Below are 26,424 nucleotides of genomic sequence, written 5' to 3'. Positions count from 1 at the left end.
AAAAGATGCCTTTATGTAAGTGATAAGGAGGTAAGGCTCAGAACACAGATTGTAAAGAGGTTGGTTGCATTTGGATAGGAGCAAGGTTACGTGTTTATTGGAGAAGGTAGGAAGGTGGTATATATTTGAACAGATGATGGTAGATTGATAGTCATGACTCTGTGGAAATGTTCTTCCGATGGCTTAATATTTCTCAGTGAAATAAGAAGAAAGTTCATCTAATGTTTCTCCATTAATCTGATGCTTGCAAATGCTTTTTAAGAAGGTATTCTTCTCCATGGGGCACCTGGGTGGCTAAATGGGTTAAAACCTCTGCTCAGGTCGTAATCCCAGGATTGTGACCCCAGGGTCCTGGGATTGAGCCCCACAGCGGGCTATCTGCTCAGCGGCGAGCCTGCTTTGCCTCACCCGTCTCTGCCTGCCTCTCTGCCTACTTGTGATCTCTGTCTGTCAAATAAATAAATAAATATTTTAAAAAAATATATTATTTTCCAAACTAAGGCACTATTTTGCTTTATTTTGATCTGCCTTTGTATCATGAATTCAATCATGTATTGAATTTTTCAGTACTAATATAGAGAAAATCATATGATTTATGAGCTAACATTAGTAAAAGCAAGTTCCTGGGTGGCTCAGTGGGTTAAGCCGCTGCCTTCGGCTCAGGTCATGATCTCAGGGTCCTGGGATCGAGTCCCACATCGGGCTCTCTGCTCAGCAGGGAGCCTGCTTCCCTTCCTCTCTCTCTGTCTGCCTCTCTGCCTACTTGTGATCTCTCGCTGTCAAATAAATAAATAAAATATTTAAAAAAAAAAAAGAGAGAGTAAGAATAAAATTTGTTTCAGATGTTACTGTTAAGAAGTCAGGCACTGAACTCTGAAATAATGTTTAAAGAGTAAAGATATTTAGTGTGAATTAATTTGGGGAACCGTACAAGAGATAAGAGAAGAAATTTGTATTCAAACTGACAGGAAGTAATTTCAACACAAATGATAAGAACAGGTCTTACCTATGTTATAGAAGATGGAGCTTTTGGACCTACTTTTGACTCTAGGAAAATTCTTAAATGGGGCACAAATATTTGAGGCTAAGACCATCATTAAGATCCTTCCAGTTCTGTAATTCTATAATTAAAACAGAAACATTATAATCCTATTTTTTTTACTAACAACAGTTATTTATGCTGCCATGGGCTTTTTCTTCTCTTTTGACATGAGTCAAGATGAGGACATGTAGAATGAATCCAGGAATGAAGAGGCAGAGAGTACCTAAGGGAAATGCCCAAGGAAAGACATCAGGAGACACTTGTTTAAAAAGATGGAAACTTCACCATAAGGAGGTAAAAATTGAAAAAAAAAAAAAAAAAAATGAGATGGAGGCAGCCAAGCAATTGCTCTGGGAAAGAGAAGTTTAGCAGCAAGCAGAGTAAGAGCAAACAAAAGCTCTGAACCAGGACCGGAATTATTGAAAACCAGAATTGAATTATTTATTAAAAAAAAAAAAAAAGAAAAAAAAGAAAAGCAATAAAAAGAAAAAAGCAAAAAGGGTGCCCAGAGTCTTATAAGAAAAGGGATGGAGCAATTGTACTAGAGAGGTAGGAAACTACTTCATTATAGTATCTTAATCTGATTTACACACTTAAAGGATGTCATTGGCTGCAGGGTGCCTGATTATTTGGAGTGAATGGGACTGGCAGGATCTCACTGTCCCTGTAAAAAAGATCTGTCCTTAGCCTGTAAGCCAATGACACCCAGTGTACCTCGTTTCACCAGTTTCCTCATGGCATTTTTTACCTCTGTGTTCCTCAGGGTGTAGATCAATGGATTTAACATGGGCGCAACAATGGTAAAGGACACAGCCATTGCCTTGTCTATGGGGTAAGTGGCCACAGGCCGCACATACAGGAAAATGCATGGCACAAAGAACAAGATGACCACAGTGAGGTGCGAGCCACAGGTGGAGAGGGCTTTGCGCCGCCCTTCAGAGCTACAAGACTTCAGGGAGCAGAGGATGACCACATAGGAGGTGATGAGGATAAGGAAGATGGTCACACACATCACCCCACTGTTGAGGATGACTAAGAGACCCAGGGTGTGCGTGTCCATGCAGGCCAGTTTCAACAAGGGAAACAAATCACACATAAAGTGATCAATGACATTGGGACCACAGAAGGGTATCTGATACATGAAGAGAAGCTGTATTCCTGCATGGAAAACTCCCCCCAACCCGGCCCCTCCCAGCAGCAGACAGCACACGCGAGAGCTCATGATGGTTGTATAGTGCAGGGGCTTACAGATGGCCACATAGCGGTCATAGGCCATCACGATGAGAAGGATGATCCCCACACCACCAAAGAAATGCTCTGCAAATAGCTGAGTCAGGCAGCCTTCTAATGAGATGATAGTGGTCTTGGAGAGACAGTCCACAATTAACTTGGGGGCAATGACAGAAGAGTAGGTGGCATCCATGAAGGACAAGGAAGTAAGGAAGAAATACATAGGTGATCTCAGACTCTGACTTGTGATCACAGTTACCACAATGAGTAGGTTTCCCAACACTGTGGACACATAAATAATTAGAAACACCGCAGAGAGTATTTTCCGCAGCTCCGGGTTCTCTGTAATGCCCAAAAGAATGAACTCAGTCACGTTGTTTGGATTCTTCATTTACTATGGGCTGATATAAGCACACCACTCTGAGATAGAAAATCTACAAAAGAATATTTTTTTTAATTAGTAATCACTATGTGTTTGGACAATTTTTACACTTTGTCTCATATCCTCTTGACCTGCTTTTTTCTTCAGCCTCTAATATGGTAACCAGCTGCTAACAGTATAATCTCATAACAGCTCCATCTTAATTGATCCCAAATGATACAGTGAAAATACTGCTCAGTAGAAAACTTGCCTCTGGATACTTGGGCAAAGGCTGTCTGCCCTTTGGTGGGAACGCATGAGAGATCACTGCTTTAAATGGGAAAATAAAATAAGATCCTCTTAGGTTCCTCTAAAACCCAAAGACACGCTCTTCATATTATCCCTTTCATTAAACAAAGTGCACAGCTTCCGGGACACTGTTTACAGTCTACAATATGGGCTAACACCAATCTATAGCCCAAGAACTTCAATAATGCTTTCCTAGCTCTAATAAAGTAGAAGGAACATAGTCTCAGAATCAGGAGAGCTGTTTTTTTTTTTTTTTTTGGTTTTGTTTTTTTTCCCAATTTATTTATTTTCAGAAAAACATTATTCATTATTTTTTCACCACACTCAGTGCTCCATGCAAGCCGTGCCCTCTATAATACCCACCATTTGGTAACCCCAACCTCCCACCCCCCCGCCACTTCAAACCCCTCAGACTGTTTTTCAGAGTCCATAGTCTCTCATGGTTCACCTCCCCTTCCAATTTACCCAAATTCCCTACTCCTCTCTAACGCCCCTTGTCCTCCATGCTATTTGTTATGTTCCACAAATAAGTGAAACCATATGATAATTGACTCTCTCTGCTTGACTTATTTCACTCAGCATAATCTCTTCCAGTCCCGTCCATGTTGCTACAAAAGTTGGGTATTCATCCTTTCTGATGGAGGCATAATACTCCATAGTGTATATGGACCACATCTTCCTTATCCATTCATCTGTTGAAGGGCATCTTGGTTCTTTCCATAGTTTGGCGACTGTGGCCATTGCTGCTATAAACATTGGGGTACAGACGGCCCTTCTTTTCACGACATCTGTGTCTTTGGGGTAAATACCCAGGAGTGCAATTGCAGGGTCGTAGGGAAGCTCTATTTTTAATTTCTTGAGGAATCTCCACACTGTTCTCCAAAGAGGCTGCACCAACTAGCATTCCCACCAACAGTGGAAGAGGGTTCCCCTTTCTCCACATCCTCTCCAAAACATACTGTTTCCTGTTTTGTTAATTTTGGCCATTCTAACTGGTGTAAGGTGATATCTCAATGTGGTTTTAATTTGAATCTCCCTGAGGGCTAATGATGAGAAGAGAGAAGAACCACATGGTCCTCTCAACTGATGCAGAAAAAGCATTTGACAAAATCCAGCATCCATTCCTGATTAAAACGCTTCAAAGTATAGGGATAGAGGGAACATTCCTGAACCTCATCAAATTTATCTATGAAAGACCCACAGCAAATATTATCCTCAATGGGAAAAAGCTTGCAGCCTTCCCATTGAGATCAGGAACAAGACAAGGATGCCCACTTTCACCACTCTTGTTCAACATAGTATTAGAAGTCCTAGCAACAGCAATCAGACAACAGAGAGAAATAAAAGGTATCCAAATTGGTAATGAAGAAGTCAAACTCTCTCTCTTCGCAGATGACATGATTCTTTATATGGAAAACCCAAAAGACTCCACCCCCAAACTACTAGAACTCATACAGCAATTCAGCAACGTGGCAGGATACAAAGTCAATGTGCAGAAATCAGTGGCTTTCTTATACACTAACAATGAAAATACAGAAAGGGAAATTAGAGAATCGATTCCATTTACTATAGCACCAAGAACCATAAGATACCTGGGAATAAACCTAACTAAAGAGGTAAAGGATCTGTACTTGAGGAACTACAGAACACTCATGAAAGAAATTGAAGAAGACACAAATAGATGGAAGACCATTCCATGCTCTTGGATCGGAAGAATAAACATTGTTAAAATGTCTATACTGCCTAGAGCAATCTATACTTTTAATGCCATTCCGATCAAAATTCCACCGGCATTCTTCAAAGAGCTGGAGCAAATAATCCTAAAATTTGTATGGAATCAGAAGAGACCCCGAATCGCTAAGGAAATGTTGAAAAACAAAAATAAAGCTGGCGGCATCACCTTACCTGATTTCAAGCTTTATTACAAAGCTGTGATCACCAAGACAGCATGGTACTGGCATAAAAACAGACACATAGACCAGTGGAACAGAGTAGAAAGCCCAGATATGGACCCTCAACTCTATGCTCAATTAATCTTTGACAAAACAGGAAAAAATATACAGTGGAAAAAAGACAGTCTCTTCAATAAATGGTGCTGGGGAAACTGGACAGCTATATGTAGAAGAATGAAACTCGACCATTCTCTTACACCGTACACAAAGATAAACTCAAAATGGATAAAAGATCTCAACGTGAGACAGGAATCCATCAGAATCTTAGAGGAGAACATAGGCAATAATCTCTTTGATATCAGCCACAGCAACTTCTTTCAAGATACGTCTCCAAAGGCAAAGGAAACAAAAGCGAAAATAAACTTCTGGGACTTCATCAAAATCAAAAGCTTCTGCACAGCAAAGGAAACAGTCAAAAAAACAAAGAGGCAACCCATCCCCCATGGAATGGGAGAAGATATTTGCAAATGACAGTACAGACAAAAGGTTGATATCCAGGATCTATAATGAACTCCTCAAACTCAACCCACACGAAACAGGCAAACACATCAAAAAATGGGCAGAAGATATGAACAGACACTTCTCCAATCAAGACATCATCATTAGGAGAGCTGTTTTTTGTTTTTGTTTTTGTTTTGTTTTTCTTTGTTTGTTTGTTTTCAAATTATTCCTCTAACTCCTAGAATGTGTTATGACATTGTTCACCACTCTGGGCCTCTATTTCCTCATCTGGAGAAGGGGCATTTATGGTAGCTTACTGGTATGTTAGGGGTTCAAGAAAGCCAGCTAAGCGACTCTGTCCCTCTCAAAGACAGCAGTTCAGAGCTCCCTACATGAAATGCTCCCACTTCCAAATAAGATGTTCTTTGAGCCATGTTAGGACTTAAGATATTTTAAAGCATAATACACTAGAATAAATAGTAATGTTCATTGTCTTAAAATCTATAAATCCATTACAGTTCTTTTTTGGCCACTAATACATACCTCAACCAGACATTCAAGACTTTGTCCATAGATATCAACCTCATTTTTTTTGTATGCCTCCTCCCACAACCGTCAAGTCCATTTCTTACTACCAGGACACACACCTTGTTCTGTCTAGTACCGTGAGAGGCCATGGGTTCAGAGCAAGCCGACTTTGCACTCTGTCTCACTTTCGATACTTACTGACTTAATATAATCTTCAATCCTTCAAAAATAAAACAGTGTAATAGTGGTATAAGTTAGTAGGTATTGTGGAGTTATTACTTGCGGGTACCGTGCTAAGAGCTTCACGATTTCCTCTTTTTTTTTTTTTTTCCTCTTTTAAGTCCCACAAAAGACTTATGAGACGTGGAATGGTATTATCTTGATTCTGTGGTGTGATAGATAATGCTTGGAGAGCCTGTGCACTTTGGGTGAGTCTGTGAGCAAATTCATAACACAAGCTCCTAACCATCATCTTCTGCAGCCTCTTTAAGAATTAGAAACCCTGCCTCGTAATACTTTCATGAGCATCAAAAGCAGTACCAGCATGAGAATGTTTGGGAAACACTAACCGAATTTTCATGATTATTTTCTATTCCTCTAAACTCCTGACTTCCTCCTCCCTCTGCCTATGCCACCTGTTGTCAAGAAATCCATTCTTCTCTCCTGCCTTACTTTCTCCCCAGTATCTATTTCACCACCACCATCCTGGATATGTGTTACAATAAAGATATGGGGTGCATATCAGCAATAATTCAATTGTCTTCCTAGCCTTTTTTAAAAATTTAATTGCAGGCTGTTTCTATATTCTTACATGGATGCTTAAGGATAGCTAATTTATTTTATTTTCACAAATTTCTAATGTTGTGCTGTGTACACATAGGTCATTTAATTTAATTTAATTTAAGTAAAACCACAAAACTGAATCATCCAAGGAAAGCAGCACTGAATCTTGGGTCCCAGGCAATGGTGGTACCAGTCCTGCCTTCAGAAATGAGAGATCACCATTGTCAGAGCCTGGCTGCTATTCCTCCAACACCCAGGCTCACATATCCACATATCCCATTTATTGTCTTTCAGCTCTCTCTTTTCTACTAGACAGGCTTTAACCAAACCCAAAAGCAGAGCCACACCTTGGACTTCCAGTTCAGTGATGAATCACAGCCTTCAGATCATTCAGATATTATAAAAATGCCTTCTTTTTCCAGTGATCCTGTGAAATACCACTGCTAAAACAAACGGTTCACACAAAGTAAAGAATTACATTTATTCAATGTCTAATTATTACTTAGACAGTGCATATTTCCATTCTATAGCATGTCCTAGAGAGTGGGAGATACAGAAAGTACCCTATCGTAAAGATGGTGGCAAAATAAGAACTCCTGAAACAATAAGTGTACAATTATCAATGTGGTCCATAGATCCAAAGAAGATGAAATGAGCTAAGCCTTGACGTCAGAATAGAGCGAATCCTAAATGTATGATGTAGAAAGTAAACAAGAAGGGGAACAGCATGAGCAAGGCATGAAGAAAGGGAAAACATAATGTTCATAACCAAAATACGTGGACTTTGACAACACACAAGCCTGCATTTCACACAAAACTCCTGTCAGGAAATCCATTCTACATTTGTCTTCCAGGGATGTAATTAACTGGAAGTTATATATTCTCTTTAAATCTCAGTTGCTTTTTTCAGAATTGTTGTATTAAACATCACAAGCTCCTAGCGTTACAGTTTAGGTTTTGATATTTACATTTATAAACATTAAAATGTGACAAGATATTAACATAAACTATAGTTTGAATGTGTATTGAATGTTTTGTTTGTGGTATCTCCTAAAACAAAGTCACATATACCCCTACTCACCCTCGTTAAACGTGCTTTGAGTAAGTAAACCTAGCTGTCTGCAGTTCAACTGGGAACAGATAGTAAGGCTACAATCGTAAAGATCTATACAAAACTCCTGATTTTCCACACTGCACTCACTTCTCACTTCTGAGAACACAGAATAGGCCAGATAACCTGTCTGTGCCTCAGTTTCATTTTCTAAAAAATGGGAAGGTAACGTAACGTAAGGATTAAGTGATTTTATTAATGTAAAAGGCTTAGATCAGTATCTCTCCATCTTTTTTCCTAGAATGAGGTTAAGGCTACTGACCACAAACTATTTTTAAAAGAGATCCTTTGCCTTGGCCTCCTGTTTTTACATATGTTTTCTAGTAAATGTTTTTTATTTTATTAGATGTATATATATATATATATATATATGCTTCTCCTAAATGCTCACTTTAGTTTTTATAAAGTACAAGCGGGAGACCATATCCCCTTGGAAAATATTTTGTGTGGTAGATAGAGTGGTAGAAAATTTAAAGGGAAAGGACCACTCCCAACCATAAGCCCTATTGACCCTATACTGACAGTTTAGGGCATGCTCTTCAGATGTGCCTCTGGAAGTTTAGGTATATATTTTTTAAAGATTTTATTTATTTATTTGACAGACAGAGATCACAAGTAGGCCAGACAGGCAGGCAGAGAGAGAGGAAGAGAAGCAGGCTCCCGGCTGAACAGAGAGCCCAACGCAGGGCTCGATCCCAGGACCCTGGGATCATGACCTGAGCTGATGGCAGAGGCTTTAACCCACTGAGCCACCCAGGAGCTCCAAGGAAGTTTAGGTATATTGAATGTGTGCAATCACTTATGTGTTTTACTCTATATACAAGCACATAAAATATAATAACATTCATGGAACTTCAATAGTTTGTATGGACACTATCAGCAGTTACAGATTTTCCTACATCTTTAATTTCTACAGATTATTCTCCTTTATGGTTGTACCATGATTCATTAAACTGGTACATTTTTGCTTGACATTTAAGCTATTTCTAGTATTCTCTCTTACATACAATGATACAATGCACATCACTTCACAGAAATTCTTACTGACTGGTTTGAATATTTCTGCCCTAGAAAATTCCTAGAAATAGCAACATCAAATCTAAAATATGTATATGTTGAACTTCCATGGGTTGTGTAACTTTGCTCTCCCAAAATCCTGAAACATCTTTCATTCTCAATAGTGTTTTAAAGTGTAGTTTTCCCCACAGCCATACTCACACTAGATAGTATCAATCTTGATTACAGTAACCAAGTAATAAGATAAAAAATCATATCTCATGCATTTAATCATTCATTCATAGAATTTCATTGAGGACCTAAACAATAAATATATTATTGGTTTCCAGATGAAGCTAAAGTAAACTGACTGCATGAATTTATGCAATGTAATATTGATGTAGAGAGAATCAATACACAGATATCCTGTCAAAGTAATAATCAAATTATTTAGTATGTGCTATGTCCTAGACATTTTGCTAGTACTTGATACATATTTTTTCATTTAATTCTCACGTCTGGCTACATTTAGACATTGATGGCTGAGCAAAAGCAGAATAATTAACTTGCTTAAGGGTATACAGTTAATAAGTGATAGAACTTGGATTTGAATCCAAGAAGCTGACTTTACAGCTAATTCATGTTCCTAAGTGGGTAAATTTCTTGTAGAGCCTAATAATTTCTTCAGTAAAATCCTGGACTGGAAGAAGGGTTAGCAATGTGCTTCAGGATGCCCCTGGATGTCATTTTTACTGAGCAATCAATAGCTCTGTGTTTCTCAGAATATCTATATCCATATGCATCATTAATACAATGTGTCTCTAATTAATGGCTTTAAAAAGATTGTTTTCGTCAGTAAGTCTTAATTCATTTTGTTTGTTTGTTTAGCATACTGATTTTATTTTGTTTTTATCAGTGTTCCAAGGTTCATTGTTTATGCACAACACCTGTTGCCTTCCTTAAGCGATGAGTGGAGCTGGACTTATTTTCAATAACACCTTTCTGGGTTGGAGATTCCTGTAACACTAAAGATACAAAACTTTATGTTCTCCTGGAATGTTTTGTGAGGAGGGGGCTGAATCACTGAACAACCTTTCCTGATTTTATGACCCCATCCCAGAGCAAATTATCACCATCACCTTCTGCACCACCACCAACACCCCCCTGTAGACAGAGCTGCTCATAAATAAATGTGTGTTTATATGAAGAAAAATATTTTTAAATCTAATTCAACTTTACATTACAAATGAAAACCAAACATTTGAAATATCATTAATTAAAATAGAAATAAAAACACCTTTTTCAAAGTGATTAGTAGAAAAATCAAAGTTAAAGGAATGTGACACCAGAAGAAAGAAGAAATATATGTAATATATATACATATACATATGTACACATGTGTGTGCATGGTATATATATACACACACACACATAGAGTTGTACAAAAGAAAGAAAACATCAAAATCTCTCTAAAACCATCTTAGACATACCAGCTATTTTTCTCCTTCCTCTTCCTAAGAGCACATCCCTAAAATACAAACACACTCTTATAGTTGTTAAGCTCATGACCTGCATTAGGCAGACACTTAAATTTTGATAATTTGCAAAGAACAATTAAAGTAAATCCAGCCCATAAGTGTTCATAGCTTAAGGCTTTCCATCCTGAAGTCACAGTTTGTGAGTATAGATAAAACAGATGAACTACTGATACATTTTAAACATAATTATACTTAATATATGTACATACATAATTGTGCATATATGTAAAGTGATTTGATTGTTTCAATAATTTCAAAAATATGAGTTCAAATTAATAGGAAGGTGTTTAATACTCAAGTAACTTGTTCAAGTTACCTCCAGAACTCAACCTGATGTCATCCTTGCGACCTCCAAAAGGCAGTTAACTGACAATCCCAAGAAGTAGAAGGCAGACATTGTACCATAAATTTTCCAGGATAATGTCAAGGTAACCAAAGTTCTGGCCCCTTCCAGGATCTACTTACCTGAACTTTCATCAACAAAAGAGCTATACGTTTTTACTTATTAGAGTTTCAACTTAGAAGATCCAAGTAAATCAGGACCTACTCTGGAAACAAATCACCTAAGTACTTAATGGAAATTTGTTTTGATAGGTTCAGAGTTTCTAATAATTTTTAAAGAAAGATTTTAAACAGTTGCTCTAAGTGTTCAAGGGCTTAAATAGGTAACAAACCTTGTAGATGGCAGAATAATTCAAATTTCATCTAAATGGGAAAGGCTGTTAGGGAGGGAGATAATCTCTTTACAAACAATTTATGGAACTGTGCCCACCATTTGGCTGTATTTTGAGCTTAATTTGTAAGCCATTTCCAACTCACATTTTAGAAGAAACACCATTAATGAGATGTTCTCCTTCACTTAATAAATTTGAGCTAAAAGAGGGCAGACTGACATTTTCAAATGGCACAGAATTTCAAAATGTACAGATCTGCATCATTCCAAATGCATGCCTTGGAGTCTGTGTCTCTACTGACTGAGCAGCTAATCACCGTACTAGTGAATTCCTATCCCATCCCTGCAGTGATGCATTTTTCCCAGCGGCAGAGCTTCACTGGATCCAGGCCAGGCTGATGCTCCACAAACACACCACCAGATCCGGGCATTCTCATTAACCATTCAATTATCTGCTCCACAAGTAAGCTCTCTTCTTCAATAACAGAATGGCCATACAGCAATCCATCTGCCTAGTGACACAGAAAAAGAAAAGTCAATATACCAGGCAAGTCCTGGGACCAAATTTTCACTTAGCCTGGTGTTGCCTTCATCTTTTTTTTTTCCAATTTATTTATTTTCAGAAAAACAGTATTCATTATTTTTTCACCACACCCAGTGCTCCATGCAAGCTGTGCCCTCTATAATACCCACCACCTGGTACCCCAACCTCCCACCTCCCCGCCACTTCAAACCCCTCAGATTGTTTTTCAGAGTCCATAGTCTCTCATGGTTCACCTCCCCTTCCAATTTACCCAAAAGCACATACCCTCCCCAATGTCCATAACCCTACCCTCCTTCTCCCAACCCCCGTCCCCCCAGCAACCCACAGTTTGTTTCATGAGATTAAGAGTCACTTATGGTTTGTCTCCCTCCCTATCCCATCTTGTAAGAAAGAATTGAGTCCTTATTTTTTCTATCTTACATACATTTTTTAATCCTTAATAACGGAAAGTATCCTGCAGTTGGATATAACATAATTTTAATAAGAGTCTTAAAAGATGAAGGCAATGGTAAAAGTATTGCCTTCATCTTTTAAGACTCTTATTAAAATTATGTTATATCCAACTGCAGGATACTTTCCGTTATTAAGGATTAAAAAATGTATGTAAGATAGAAAAAATAAGGACTCAATTCTTTCTTACTCCATAACAATTAGTATTCCAAAATAGCATGTTTTCCATTTAGAAATATTTGGCGTTATAGACTTCATTCTTTTTCCAACTTCAATAGTGAAAAATATCGATATGCTACATTTACAGCATAGTTGCCAGTACCCACTTAAATATGTGTGTTAGATAACCTATTTATTTAAAAAAAAAAAAGGATGAGAGGAAATAATGTGATTAACTTGAGCATAAGCAAAATTCTAGCTGGGCTTCAAACAACCACACACATCCATTTCCAATTGTTCTCTTCTGCAACACCCCCTAATAAAATGTTGTTCATCATCCTTACTACTAACAAAATTACATTTTTCACTCATGAATTAACGTGGTTATTAATCATCTGTTCCTGATGGGAATGTAAGTTCCATACAAACACAGCCTCTGTTTGTATTATTCAACACCTTATACCAAGCCCCCAGAACACTTTGGCACACTGTAGGCTCTCAACAGCATTATTTGAATAAACGAAATAAGAATTTCCTACACTTAACTGACCTTGGAGCCACCATTTTTCAGGTAATAAATATTAAGACTATGGACTAGCAATAGAAAAAGCCTTATAGAAATGACAGTTAGCTCTTCATAGTGCTACCCTCATACCCAGACTGTCAGTTTCCTCAATGATTGAGTTATTTATGTTTCCTTCAAATATCTCACACCCATATGTCACTATCTTTCAAATGGGACTTTTTGAATTGCATTTCCTGAGCCCATTACATCCACCTTACATGACATCCATGAAGGGAATTATTTCTGTAGAAATTAGATCATCAAGTGGCTTTTATCTGATACAAAAAGAATCGGGAAAGTACAAGTAGCCTGGGAAGCAGAGCTCAGGGGAGAGTTGAGGATGTGAGCCCCAAAATAAGGACAGAATACCTCAAAGACATTCTTTACATTGCAATCAATGAACATCTCCGTGTTTGGGAGTTTTTACATAATGCTAGCAAAGAGTATTGTGAAATGGGACGAGGAGAGAAGGCAGAGTCTAAAAGACTTGCTATTGTTGCTTAACCCTTATTCAGTCTCATTTTTTTAAATCAAAGGCATAAATATATATCTATTAAAACGTATTACCCTAAGAGAGATAAAGCATATAAAGCACTATCAAAAAGTATGCATATAGCCTTCAATAAGAGTTAGACCATTCTCTCACTTAATGCCTGAAATTTTCACAGAACTGGAAGCCCATATAAGCTGTTCCATGCTTGGTGTGGAGCCTGCTTAAGATTCTCTCCCCTGGGGGCGCCTGCGTGGTTCAGTTGTTAGACATCTGCCTTCAGCTCAGGTCATGATCCCAGGGGCCTGGGATCGAGCCCCATGTCCAGCTCCTTGCTCCGTGGGAAGCCTGCTTCTCCCTCTCCCACTCCCCCTGCTTGTGTTGCCTTTCTCACTGTCTGTGTCAAATAAATAAATAAAGTCTTAAAAAAAAAAAAAAGATTCTCTCCCTCTCCGTCTGCCCCTTCCCCAAGTCATGCATGCACATACATGTGCACTCTCTCTCTCTCTAAAAAAAAATTAGGTGGAATTATGGACATTGGGGAGGGTATGTGCTATGGTGAGTGTTGTGAAGTGTGTAAACCTGGCGATTCACAGACCTGTACCCCAGGGGATAAAAATATATCGTATGGTTATAAAAAATAAAAAATTTAAAAAAATTAGTAAAAAATTAAAGTCCTTATAAGGCAAAGTATCTGTGTACAACAGATCCAAATATTATTTATCTCATTAATTTTCTAGGGCAAATGTACTTCATTCCATTTTGTTTTATGTCTGAGAAATAATCAGATGTCATTAACCTTCATGAGAGAATCTTGATGATGAGATCCTTTGCAAAGGATTATCTTAACATTCCTCAAAATTATTTTTTTCCAAAATTTTTAAGGTAAGTAAGGTAGTGAGGGGGGAAAAATAGATCCTGATAAAAGAGGCAGGGAATAATAGGACATCATTTTATTTATAATGCTTCTTAGGTATTGACAGCACTCAAAACTAGAACTTCAGCGGTGCCTGGGTGGCTCAGTCAGATAAGCATCTGATTTTGGCTCCGGTAATGATCTCAGGATTCTGGGATAGAGCCACCTGGAGACCCACCTGGACCCCCACCTTGGGCTCTGTGTTCAGTGAGTTCAGTTTTGCCAAGAAAGGTTATTCAGGTAGTAGTGGTTAACCAATAGCCTTTGGCTCAAGTCATGATCTTGGAGTCACAGGATGGAGTCCTGGCTCCCTGCGTAGCAGGAGTCTGCTTCTTCCTTTGCCCCTCAACCCACTTGTGCTCTCTCTCATTTTCTCTCTCTCAAATGAATAAATAAAATATTTTTTAAAAAAGTAGCAGACAGTCAAATATGTGAGAAATCTCTAATTTGAAGAGGAAAAGAAAGGTTAAACAAATAATAAATTATGAGTTTCATATAGCAAAACTAAGTAAGGCAAATCACATTTAAGCCAAAGTGAAAGGATAACCAGTGTTGAGTTCACTAATCCAATCATTTCCTCAGCCAAGGAAGTCCTATCTCTAGCTGTTAGCATTTCTTTTTTTTTTTTTCCCAATTTATTTATTTTCAGAAAAACAGTATTCATTATTTTTTCACCACACCCAGTGCTCCATGCAAGCTGTGCCCTCTATAATACCCACCACCTGGTACCCCATAGCTGTTAGCATTTCTACTAAGAGGCCCTGGTCCAGAAGCAGAAGGCCTTAGGATGAGGGAAGCTGCTGAGGCTGAAGTTGAAATTCTTTAAAAGATAGGTAGTCACAGTTCTGTAGGTCTGTGTTGGAATGGATGCAGTTGACCAAGACCTGAATCTATGTCAACTGACACTGTAATGATTTTCAGTTCATTAATCCAATCCCTTAATTTTAATCCAATGTCCACTGAGTGTTTCTACAAGAAACAAATTATTTTCCAACAAGAGCCTGCCTCTACATCAAAACTCCAGGAGCTTCCACTCTTATTTGTTTTCCCACAGCTTACAATGAGCTCCAATGAGCATCTTCATCTCCACATATCTTTAGTTGTGAACTGTATTTTCTATGTCATAAGAATCATCGATAATGAGTGATTAAATACCAGTATGCATCAGTTGAAGATCTTCCTTACATGCTAAGCCACACAAAAATTTTCCTATTTCAGCTTACCTAAATTTATGCATAGCTTTATACTTATGTTAAAGATAAAACTTTAAAAGCAACCAAGCTTTTAATTTAAGAAGTTACAAAAAGAGGAATAAGTTAAAGCCAAGGGAGGGAAAATGTAATGAAAGAAAGATAAAAAAATCAATACAATAGAAAGCATAAAATAAACAAAACAACCAAAAGTTGATACTTTTATACTGCAATGATAAATTTCTAGCAAAAGTGATCAAGAGAAAATTACCAGTATCAACAACTAAAAAGCAGATGAAATCATACATGTGCTTCAGATTTTAAAAATGGTAATAAATGGTTCTTATGAAAAACATCATTGTAATAAATTTGGCAACTTAATAAAATGGGTAAAATAAAGGAAAAACACAAGCTTCTGAAAAAGGACTAAAAAATTAATCAAAAAACTAAATACTCCTATATCTTTCCAAGAAATGGACTGTCCTATGTTCATAAAAGTGATTGTGTCATAGAAAACCCTAAGGAATCTACAGAGATTACTAGAAATAATAAGTGAATTTAGTGAGTTTTTAGGACACAAGATCCAAATAAAATATTAAATTACACTTCTACATATTCATAATAATTGAAAAATTGCAAAATGTTAAGCTCCTTTAACATTTTTATCTGAAAATGAAACTACTTAGGAAAAGATAAACAACATCCCTCCGCTAAAAATTATAAATATTAACAAAACATTTTGTGAACACTCCAATAAATTAATACCTTGTATCCAGGAGCTAGAAAAATTAATATTGTTAAGATGTTATGCACTGAAAAGTGATCTGTAGATTCAACGCAATCTACGTGAAACTCCCAGCATGCCCTTTCAGAGATGTGGATAGTTGTATTTCCCAAGAATAGATACAATATCTTCCATCCCACATGCTCTTCTGTAATGTGACTTTGCCATCAAATGTGTACTTCCCTACCAAGCATCATCACCTAATTCTCCACCACCTCAAATCTGGGCAGTAGAAAATGGCGAAAGCTGGTTTTGGAGGTAGCCTGTAACTGACTTGGCTCCTTTCACTTTCTACAGCTGAGATCTCAGAGCACCATGTAAAAAAGTCTGACTCTCTTGCTTGTGGTACTGTTTCTAACTGGATAGGGAGAGGGACCTGTGATTTCCTTCCAGTCCTCATTTCCAAGACACTTTGAACATGAGTAAAGCTGTGCCAGATCCTGCAGACCACTCCGTTACCCCTGAGTACCACAGAGTGACTTCAGTTCATGACAAATGAAGCCAGAAAAAATACCCAGCCAACCTCTGCCTGTATTGCTGCTCCACAAAATTTTGAGGGAAATTAAAATAGTTGTTATTTTATGTCACAAAACTTCGGAATCATATGCTCTGTAGCAAAAGATAAGCAGAACAAAAAGTGGAACCTGGAAGTATGGGCTTCCATAACAAAATGTAAAGCATGTGGTGTAGGTTTTGGCACCAGAAGTGATGGAAGCTGGAAAGGTGTCAAGGCTTCTGTAAGGCAAATCTTAAAACACAGGAAGAACTGTGCTTGGAAACTGAAGAAAAAGTGACTTGTGTTACAAGTGCGGCAAAACTTTGACTATTCCTCACCCATAGGAGTGTGGAAAATGAGAAATATCCCTGAATGAGCAGGTGGATTTGCCTAATATTTCCAAATAGAATACCAAAGTGCCAGCTGTTTTCTCAGTAGCGTATGAGATGTAGAAGAATGGATAAAGAGAGGTGAAATAAAAGAGTAACTGTTAAGTTCTCAAGCAGAATTCAGGAAAAACATGAAGGGAGACAAGAACTACTGGATTCAAGTATAAAACTGGCTCTCATTCCCAACCTCTCCTAAAACAAAAATCTCTGAAAGTGAGAAATGGTACCAAAATAAATATAATCTCAAAGTTGTAGATATTATGTAGTGATGTAGATAAATGCTAGTGAAAACTTCAGAAAGATTTAGGTATGCCTACTAAAGTCTCTTAACCAGGAAAAAAAAAAATATGTCTAAGATTTAAGGGCGTTATCCCACGGACCTCTTTCAGCCCAAACCGAGAGGAACTAGTCTCAAAAGTATTTCTGGGCAAGGCCCTTATATAAACTTTAATGAAAACATACAGAAATTTTTAAGATAGGGGCAGCTGGGTGGCTCAGTTGGTTAAGGCCTCTGCCTTCAGCTCAGGTCATGATCCCAGGGTCCTGGGATCGAGCCCCACATCGGGATCTCTGCTCAGCAAGGAGCCTGCTTCCCTTCCTCTTTCTCTCTCTTCCTGCCTCTCTGTCAACTTGTGATCTCTATCTGTCAAATAAATAAATAAAATCTTTGTTTATAAAATAAATTAATAAATAGAATCTTAAAAAAATTTTTTAAGATAATTGCACAAAAGGAAGCACATGGCCTTTCCTTATAGACCAATACCTTTGGTTATATTGCCCACCCTCAAATTGTATGTAGAGCATATGGAAGAAATAGCATGTTTCTAGTTTATAGAGTGTCTTTTTTCAAGTCATAAAATATAATTTTATAATTTATTTGTTTATCATTTATGTGCTTATTTATTTACATTTTCCAACCTTTATTAAAATACAATTGATATATAACATTGTATAAGGTTATGATGTACAACAAAATGATCTGATATATGCATATATTGCAAATTGATTACCAAAATAAGGTTGGTTGATGCAACAGCACCTCACAGCTAGAATTTTTAGGTGGAATGAAAGCACTTAGGATTCACTCTCTCAGCAACTATATCTATAATAAATTGTTGTTCACTACTGAACCCTGCTATACATTAGCTCCCCAGAACTTACTCATCTTATAGCTAGTACTCTTCAAGAAATATCTCCCCCTTCACCCCAGCCTTCAGTTCTTGCCTTCTATACATCAGATTTTTAAATTCCGCACATAAATGAGATCATAGAGCATTTGTCTTTCTCTCTCTGACAAACTTCACGTCAAGAGAAAGCAAAGAGAGAGAGAGATCTCAAAGTCTCTCATGGTGTTGCAGTTGGTAGGATTGTCTTCTTTTTGATAGCTTAATGACTTTCTCTTGTAGTCTCTTATATACACATTTTCTTTTTCCATTCAACCATCAATAAATGGTTAGGTTGTTCCAATATTGGCTACTGTGAGTAATACTGCCATAAACTAGGAGTGCAGGTATCTCCTTGAGATGCTGATTTCATTATTCTTGGATATACTCATAGAAGGGGCATTTCTGGACCATATTGTAGTTTTATTTCACTTTACTGAGGAATCTCCATGCCATTTTCCACAGTGACTGAAAATCTTTTTACCTACCCAACAACAGTGAACTAGGGCTCCCTTCTATCTACATCCTCTCCAGCACATTACCTAGTATTGTTTGTAACAGCCATCTAACAGGTATATCTCATTGTGGTTTTGATTTGCATTTCCCTGATGATTAGTAATGTTGAGCACCTTCCCATGTTCCTCCTAGTCATTTGTATGTCTTCTTTAGAAAGTATCTACTCACAGGTGCCTGGGTGGCTCAGTGGGTTAAAGCCTTTGCCTTTGGCTCAGGTCATGTTCCCAGGGTCCTGGAACCGAGCCCTGCATCAGGCTCTTTGCTCAGCAGGGAGCCTGCTTCCTTTCCTCTCTCTCTGCCTGCCTCTCTGCCTACTTGGGATCTCTGTCAAATAAATAATTAAAATCTTAAAAAAAAAAAATCTATTCAGACCCCTTGTCAATTTTTTAATGAGTTTCTTGTTTTGATTTACTCTTTTCCTATTTAGTTGTATAAATTCTTCATACATTTTGTATATTAGCCTCTTATAAAATAAATGAATTAAATATATTTTTTAATTTCACAGATACCCTTTCCTTTTGGTACAGAAGCAGTCTGGATTTAGAACTTGAGATCCTGAACTTCAAGACCATGTCAGGATGGGATGAGACCTTAACTGGCCTAATCCCTTCTGTGTCTTCCCTCTGGAAACCCTGAACTTCCATTTTACAAGTCTCATGTACTTAATGGAGAGATAGACTATATGGGGAAGGAGAAGGAGCCAAAATGATGAGCTTTCTCACCATCCCTGCCAAGGCACAGCTCACATAAGTAAAGTCATCTTAACCACTACTGAACACCCCTTATCAGCTAAATACCAGAGAAGAACCTCAGTCCATGCTACACGAAACAGAAGAATTGTTCAATCAAATGCTCAATAAATTCATATCACTCAGATACAGACCTGTGTATAAAAAAGCCCTGTGTGTAGATAAATACAGGCTTGTGTATGATCATCTCAAATATACACACATATATATACACATATATAAGATATGTATTCCTATGGGTAGTCAAATACTCCCCCTTTGTTGTCATATATAGACCTCTGTATGTTCACATATAGACACAGATATGAAGTGGGATAGAGACCTACAGATCATTGACTATGTACCTACATGTGTTTATACAGAGCTACATGAGGTCAGATACAGATCTCTGTGGTTGGATACATACTTGTGTATTGTCGAGTGTAGGCTTAGGAACATTTGTCTACAAACATATACCAATGCCTATGAAAAATGTGCTCTAACTCATGCCAGCAAAAGACATGGAACCCTTTCTAATTAGCTCATTGAAAATGTGAATCAAATGTAAATAAGACAAGCTTCTTCTTAAATAAGGAAACCAATAGGCAAGATTTATATACTCTATGGAAATGATTGCAATTTTTATTGAGACACTGATCAAGCCCTCACAATTTATGTCTCACTCTGGATGGGAAAACAAGATATGAAAACATGCCAGTTTCCCGAAAAATCAATGTGGAGTGTCATACAAAACTAAATATAGTTTTATGGGAGGATTTCAACATCACAAAATAATCCTAATGTTTCTCAGGAAAAATTAATATTTAGAAATTACAAGAAACTTCAAAAGGCTGAATAATTAAAAGAGATTGTCCCTACCCGGTATAATACATGTTAAAATCCTTGGCAACTGACATAGAATGTTAGTCATAGGGAAATACACCAAAGGAAAAGGAAGAGGAGGAGGAGGCGAGGGAGAAACAGCAGAGGAGGAGGAGAGGAAATGGCCCCATATCATACTAATTGAATAAAATTTGACATGTTAAATAGAAAAATTTTAAATTATTACTGAAATTAATAACTTTGGCAGATTATTTTTCCTGTTAGGGGAAAACAAGCTTAGATATATCCTCATCACAAACAAAAATAAATGCTAGATCATTTAAAAAGAAAACTTTGGGGGGAGTTATTTTTTAAAAAGATATTAAAATTTATAAGTTCACTGAATGACAGTAAATGACATTTTCCAAGTGATGTGCTAGAAGAAATCAAAGTAAAAGAAATCAAAGTAAAAGAATATTAAAAATATTTTAAAAATAAAAAATAAAAGAATATTAAAAGATGACATCTTTATATAAAACACCCATAATTATAGTAAAACAACATATTGTAGCAAATATCAAAGAAGATGAAATATTTGTTGCAAATATATATAATGAAGAAAAATCTCAAAATTATCACTCCAGTAGTTCAAGAATTTGAGAATGCAATTAACTGACAAAGTTCATGGAATGGATTCTATGTGCCAGACATTGTGCAAATACAGATTACAAAGACAATTAAGTAACATTCTCTAGCTTAAAGTAATTTACAGACTGATGAACATAGACAATTGACACAATTGACCAGGATTTTGTCTCAATACTTGAAATAACTATAAATTTGGAAATTAACTAAATGTCTATCTAAGTCCATTTGGGTGCTATTACAGACTACCATAGACTGGCTTTAGCATCATTTATTTTTCATAGTTTGGGGTCTGGGAAGTCCAAGATCAAGACACTTGCAGATTCTACCATCTGGTGAGAGCGTGCTTCCTAGTTCATAGATTACTATCTTTTTTCTGTTTACTCATATGGGGAAAAAAAAAAAAAAGCAAGTGAGGTCTGTGGTGTCTCTTTTTACTTATTTTTTAAAGATTTTACTTATTTGTTTGACAGAGAGAAAGAGAGAGAATAAGCAAGGAGAACAGCAGGTAGACAGAGAAGGAGGCTCCCCCTCTGAGCTGGTAGCCGATGTGGGGCTCAAACCCAGCCTGGGATCATGGCCTTGACCAAGGGTGGAGGCTTAACCCACTGAGCCATCCAGGCACCCCGGGTTATCTCTTTTTATTTTTTTTTTTAGATTTTATTTATTTATTCATGAGAGACAAAGAAAGGGGCAGAGAGAGAAGAATAGAAGGGAGTCCCATGAGGGATTCAGTCCCAGGGCCCTGCAGTCAGGATCTGAGCTGAAGGCAGACCCTTAACAGACTGAACCACCCAGGCATTCCTGTGGTATCTCTTTTTAAAGAGACACTAGACCCATTCATGAGAGCTCTGCCTTCATAACATAATCACCTCCCAAACCCTCCACCTCTAAATACCATGTACTATATAGGATTTAACTCCTGAATTTTAGGGGGACCACATATATTGAGTCTACAGCAACAACCAAAAGATGATGACTTCATTATATAACTTCTGATAAAATAAAATGTTTACTATCATTTAATGAATAATGTCATGTTTGGGAAGACTTTGAGATGACATAAAGTATCTCTAGGTAATACTAACTGGAATACGGAGTTTTTCATACACTGACTTACCAGTGAAAGGCTCCGTTTCCCATAGCCTGAGTACCTCATGAATCCAGACTAAATAAGGGAGGCAAAGCCAGGAGTTTCATTGACTGCATGCTTCCTACACTTTTAGAAGCCAATAATATTATCTTTCAACCCTCATTCAGAGAGAGGGATGCTTATGAAAGAGGTCTCCATTAAGGAAATCAGTATATATTATGCCCTCTTTGTTGCCAAACAATCTGTATTCCATCCACAGCAGAGGTAAGAACAGCTTGCCGTGTTGTCAGCATCTTTCTTACCGATGATATCATCCAAAATATCTGGTGTCAGCTTCCATATTGCATATTTGAATGTCATGAGTTATGCATTATGGTAATTCCACATATGAAAGGAAGGGCCTAGATCCCTAAAAAATACTATGAATCACTATAAGCAAAAGAAGAGATGGGGATACTAAAAAAATGACAGAGATATTATCAGATATTCTAAATGCTCAGGGAATGTTAATGGGCCATCTCAATGAAAATATAGCCCAAACAACTCTACTCCACAGGAGGAGATAATAGGATTCCCTACTCAGAAAAATAAGTGAATTTAACTTATTATATCTATGTCTTTCGTTTAGGTTTTTTTCTTCATGTAACTTCTTTATGATTAATATTATAACTTGGAAGCAGCATTCCTTTTCAATCTTATGTGCTATGCAATGAACAAAATTATACAATTAAATATCTTGCAAATACAAAAATAAGACATATACCTCAAGTATCAATAGGAGTTGTCTTTGTAAGGCAGGAGTGAACCAAGGGTTTATGTCCCATTTCTTAAAATGATTCTCAGAAATATGTAATGAGCACTATTAATTCTGAAAAAGAACAATTGGGCAAAAGACAAGCAAGTGAAAATTGTACAGTAATGAAAATAAAGGTACAGTATTAACTATAGCATAACTTATCACATAGAACCGAAACCCATAGTTTCAAGAAAAACATCTTATGCCCAAAAGCTACAGACCTATTTTCCTAACAATTTTTGAAAATATTTGAAATCTTTTTTGATCATTGTAAATTATACACCTTAAATGCTTTCATCATATACAAGTTCATTAAACCTGAGGAGAAATTCATTACAAATAAATGAATCCTTTCCTGGATGGAACAACTCTTCATTGAAAAAAGGTGACAGTTTCTCTTCAGCATCATTTTCTTCTTCTGGTCCACAGCTTTCTCATGGCATTTTTCATCTCTCCATTTCTCAGAGTATAAATCAGAGGGTTCAACATAGGGGTGATAACTGTGTAAAACACAGTTAAGAATTTATCAATGGGCAAGGTGAAAGGAGGTCTCACATACATAAAAATGCAAGGGACAAAGAAGAGGACCACTACTGTAATGTGAGAGCCACAAGTGGATAAGGCTTTGTGCCTCCCTTCCTGACTAAGGGTCTTCAGGGAGTGTAGAATGACCCCATAGGAAATGAGTAAGACTGTAAAGATGCCCACACAGATTGTCCCATCATTGGCAACTACAGTGAGGCCAATAATGTAGGTGTCAGTGCAGGCAAGTTTTAATAAGGGATACATGTCACAGATGAAGTGGTCGATGACATTGGGACCACAGAAGGGAAGGTTATAAACCGAGAGAAGTTTAACAATAGCATGCAGAAAACCTCCAACCCAGGCCAACAGCAGCAATAGAACACACACCCTTTGATTCATGATTGTCAAATAATGCAAAGGTTTGCAGATGGCCACATAGCGGTCATAGGCCATGACCACCAGGAGCAAAATCTCAGCACCACCAAATAAATGCCCTATAAAGAGCTGGGACATGCAAGCTTGGAAGGAAATGGTTTTCTTCTCATAGAGTAAGTCTATAATCATATTTGGAGTAACTGTAGTAGAATAAACAGCATCCATAAAAGATAAGTAACCAAGGAAGAAGTACATAGGGGCATCAAGGGATGGACTGACCACCACAGTCACCGCAATGAGTAGGTTGCCCACCATAGTCCCTATGTAGATGATCAAGAACACAACAAATAGTATTTTCTGACCTTGGAGGTTCTGGGTGAGCCCCAAGAGGACAAACTCAGTTACATTGTTCCTGTGTTCCATATGTTCTTTTGATCTCCTTATTTCACAGTTCAAGACAAAATTAGCTATAAATGTAATGATTACTCATGACTTCCTGAAAATCTAACACAATCTGCTTATTCATTTGCCTAATAGGCATTATAGTTCCTTATATCTCAGTACTTTCAGAAATTACAAGAATACAAGGTGAATGAAAACATTCTCCCTAACCTCACCAGTCTTGCTGACTCGGGCAGAGATAAGTCACTAAAGACGTTATGGGGAAAGGACACAGTAATAAATAAATGGAGGGGCACAATCAACTTTCTAACTGGAAGCTAGTAAAATTGTACATGTAGTGAATTTTTCATATAAAAATTTTTAAATGTGTTGTTTTAATGAAAAACTACAGCAAGATTTGTATTTACTTCCCAGCTAACACAAGAGATGACTTTCTAACTTCTAGAATCCTCTTAACTCAAAAATGAAATTGATACATTTTAAGATATCAAAACATCTCAAGGACTTTAAAAAGATACCATGACATCAATAGATAAAAGTAGATGGGGGAATAGACTTGCATTATAGAGGACATACACAGAGTTTTTATCAAAATAGACACAGACCTCTATGCAAATAAAATATAGAAGACAAAGAAACCAATGGCAACTGGGTAAATTATATAAAAAAGCATTTATAGGAATAGCCAAAAGACATACGTTATGTTGGTGAAACTCATCAGTAAACAGAAACATGAGAACTGAAGTAAGAGCTTGATTATGAAAGTGTGACCTTGGATTCTTCAAGAGCCAAAAAGAGTATTACAGAACTGAGCTCATTCCCATATATTCTAATAACCGCAAAGAATCCCTAATATAGCTGATTATCAGATTCACACAGCAGAAGTTTTAAAAGACTGAATCCCAGCACCACCAAGATGTAAAATATAAAGTCTACTTTGGAATCTTACATCTAATTACACTTCCTGGGTTACCTGCATGCTGAAACATCTTTCAATTCAAGGTTGCAGTCCCTTCTCCCTTTTCTTTTGTGCACTGATACCATCTCTGTGCACACAGATCAAGAAAACACATGCATCATCACAGCACCTTGAACTGTTTCCATGTGAACAATGCTTTCTATGTTTGCAGAAATTCTTATTCATTTCAGTCTTTCAGAAAAAGGTTACCTCTTAAATTTCTGGGATTTTCAAATGAGTACAAAGGCCCTGTAATCTTAACAGGTCTGAACATTGGCTTGAACAAAGAGAACCAAAATCTTCATTATTAGCATAATTTGCTATAATAACAAATGTTAAACCAACCTCTTGAGACCCCTCAAAAACACAAAAGAAAACAAAACAAAAAAACAGCAAAAAAAACAAAAACCTTTTTGGAGAGAAAATTGTGAATTGTTTAAATAAAGATTGTGTGGTTTATTTTTCATGTCTATATAAGCAAAATAGTGAAATAGTCTTTATGACAGTCACTTCTCAATAATTTACACTGGTCTGTCTGCACCAAGTGTAGTTAATGTTTGGATTCCCTGAATGATGGAGAATAATTTCACCTAGACACCTCACTAAGTTCTGAGTCCATCATTTGATTCCTGAAAAAGCCAGTCATATGAACATGGATCCAAATACTCTCTGAGGTCAAGATAAAGGTTTGTAAACACTTTATCTTCATTTGAACCACAACAAGCGCTACTGAGTCGTTCCATTGGTGCATCTCCACAAGTCATTCTTCCCTAATTAAATTCATTGGGACTTTCATCAGATTTTGAGGGTAGACCTGCATCTCCAGAGATGCCACCAGGATAATTACCATGCACAACAGGACTTGAAGGAACATGTCCTGTGGGGGCTGGAGAGGAAGGATGTAGAATCACTAAAGAACAACTTAAGATTGAATCACCAAAAGAGAAATGTCCAGTGTGAACAGAAATAAAATATGTAAAACCTCTCTTTTTTCTAGCATGACTTTCAAAATAGGCAAAGCTATTTCAATAAAGTTTAAGTTATGTCCTTGAAAATGGACACCTAGAACTGACTTCCAGAACATCATGAGAGCAAATTTCATACAACCCCTTCAAATACTATCTCAAATGAAGTAAAGCAAGTTTCTTCCCCAAGAGGAAGAATCTTGAGTTTGTCACATAGGGGCACACAGGCAAGTAGATAGAACCTCTGTTAGTATGGTAGTAAGGAGGGTGAAAACGCTGTGGGAGGATTCCACTTACCTCAGAGTGCTGAAAGATACCACTTAGCTAAAAAAAAAAAAAAGAAAGAAAAAAAAAAAAGAAAGAAAAAAAAAGTTGCAATGCATTTCAAAGGACTTAAATCATACAGAATATATATAATGGAATCCAACCCAAATATAACAGTGTTTCCCAATTATTTAAAGGAGTGTGTAGAATGGAATTAGTAGTTTT

The 26,424-nt window shown here is 37.1% G+C and overlaps 2 protein-coding genes across 2 annotated transcripts; both read right to left on the bottom strand.

Moving 5' to 3' along the window:
- Nucleotides 1–1,148: 1,148 nt before the first annotated feature.
- On the bottom strand, nucleotides 1,149–2,663 carry LOC122914359 (olfactory receptor 4C6-like). The gene has a single exon (XM_044260983.1). The coding sequence runs from the start codon at nucleotides 2,661–2,663 to the stop codon at nucleotides 1,698–1,700; it is 966 nt and encodes a 321-aa protein (XP_044116918.1). The 3' UTR covers nucleotides 1,149–1,697.
- Nucleotides 2,664–23,115: 20,452 nt separating this feature from the next.
- LOC122914358 (olfactory receptor 4A15-like) lies at nucleotides 23,116–24,033 on the bottom strand. The gene has a single exon (XM_044260982.1). It carries the CDS (start codon nucleotides 24,031–24,033, stop codon nucleotides 23,116–23,118), a length of 918 nt encoding a protein of 305 aa, XP_044116917.1.
- Nucleotides 24,034–26,424: the final 2,391 nt, after the last annotated feature.

The sequence above is a fragment of the Neovison vison genome, chromosome 7 (genome assembly GCF_020171115.1).
Source record: "Neovison vison isolate M4711 chromosome 7, ASM_NN_V1, whole genome shotgun sequence".
NCBI classification, from domain to species: Eukaryota; Metazoa; Chordata; class Mammalia; order Carnivora; family Mustelidae; genus Neogale; species Neogale vison.
This window is presented reverse-complemented; position numbering and strand designations above follow the sequence as displayed.

Excerpts from the sequence above, each read along its gene's own strand:
- LOC122914358 (XM_044260982.1), bottom strand. The coding sequence starts at position 24,033 with ATGGAACACAGGAACAATGTAACTGAGTTTGTCCTCTTGGGGCTCACC.
- LOC122914359 (XM_044260983.1), bottom strand. The coding sequence starts at position 2,663 with ATGAAGAATCCAAACAACGTGACTGAGTTCATTCTTTTGGGCATTACA.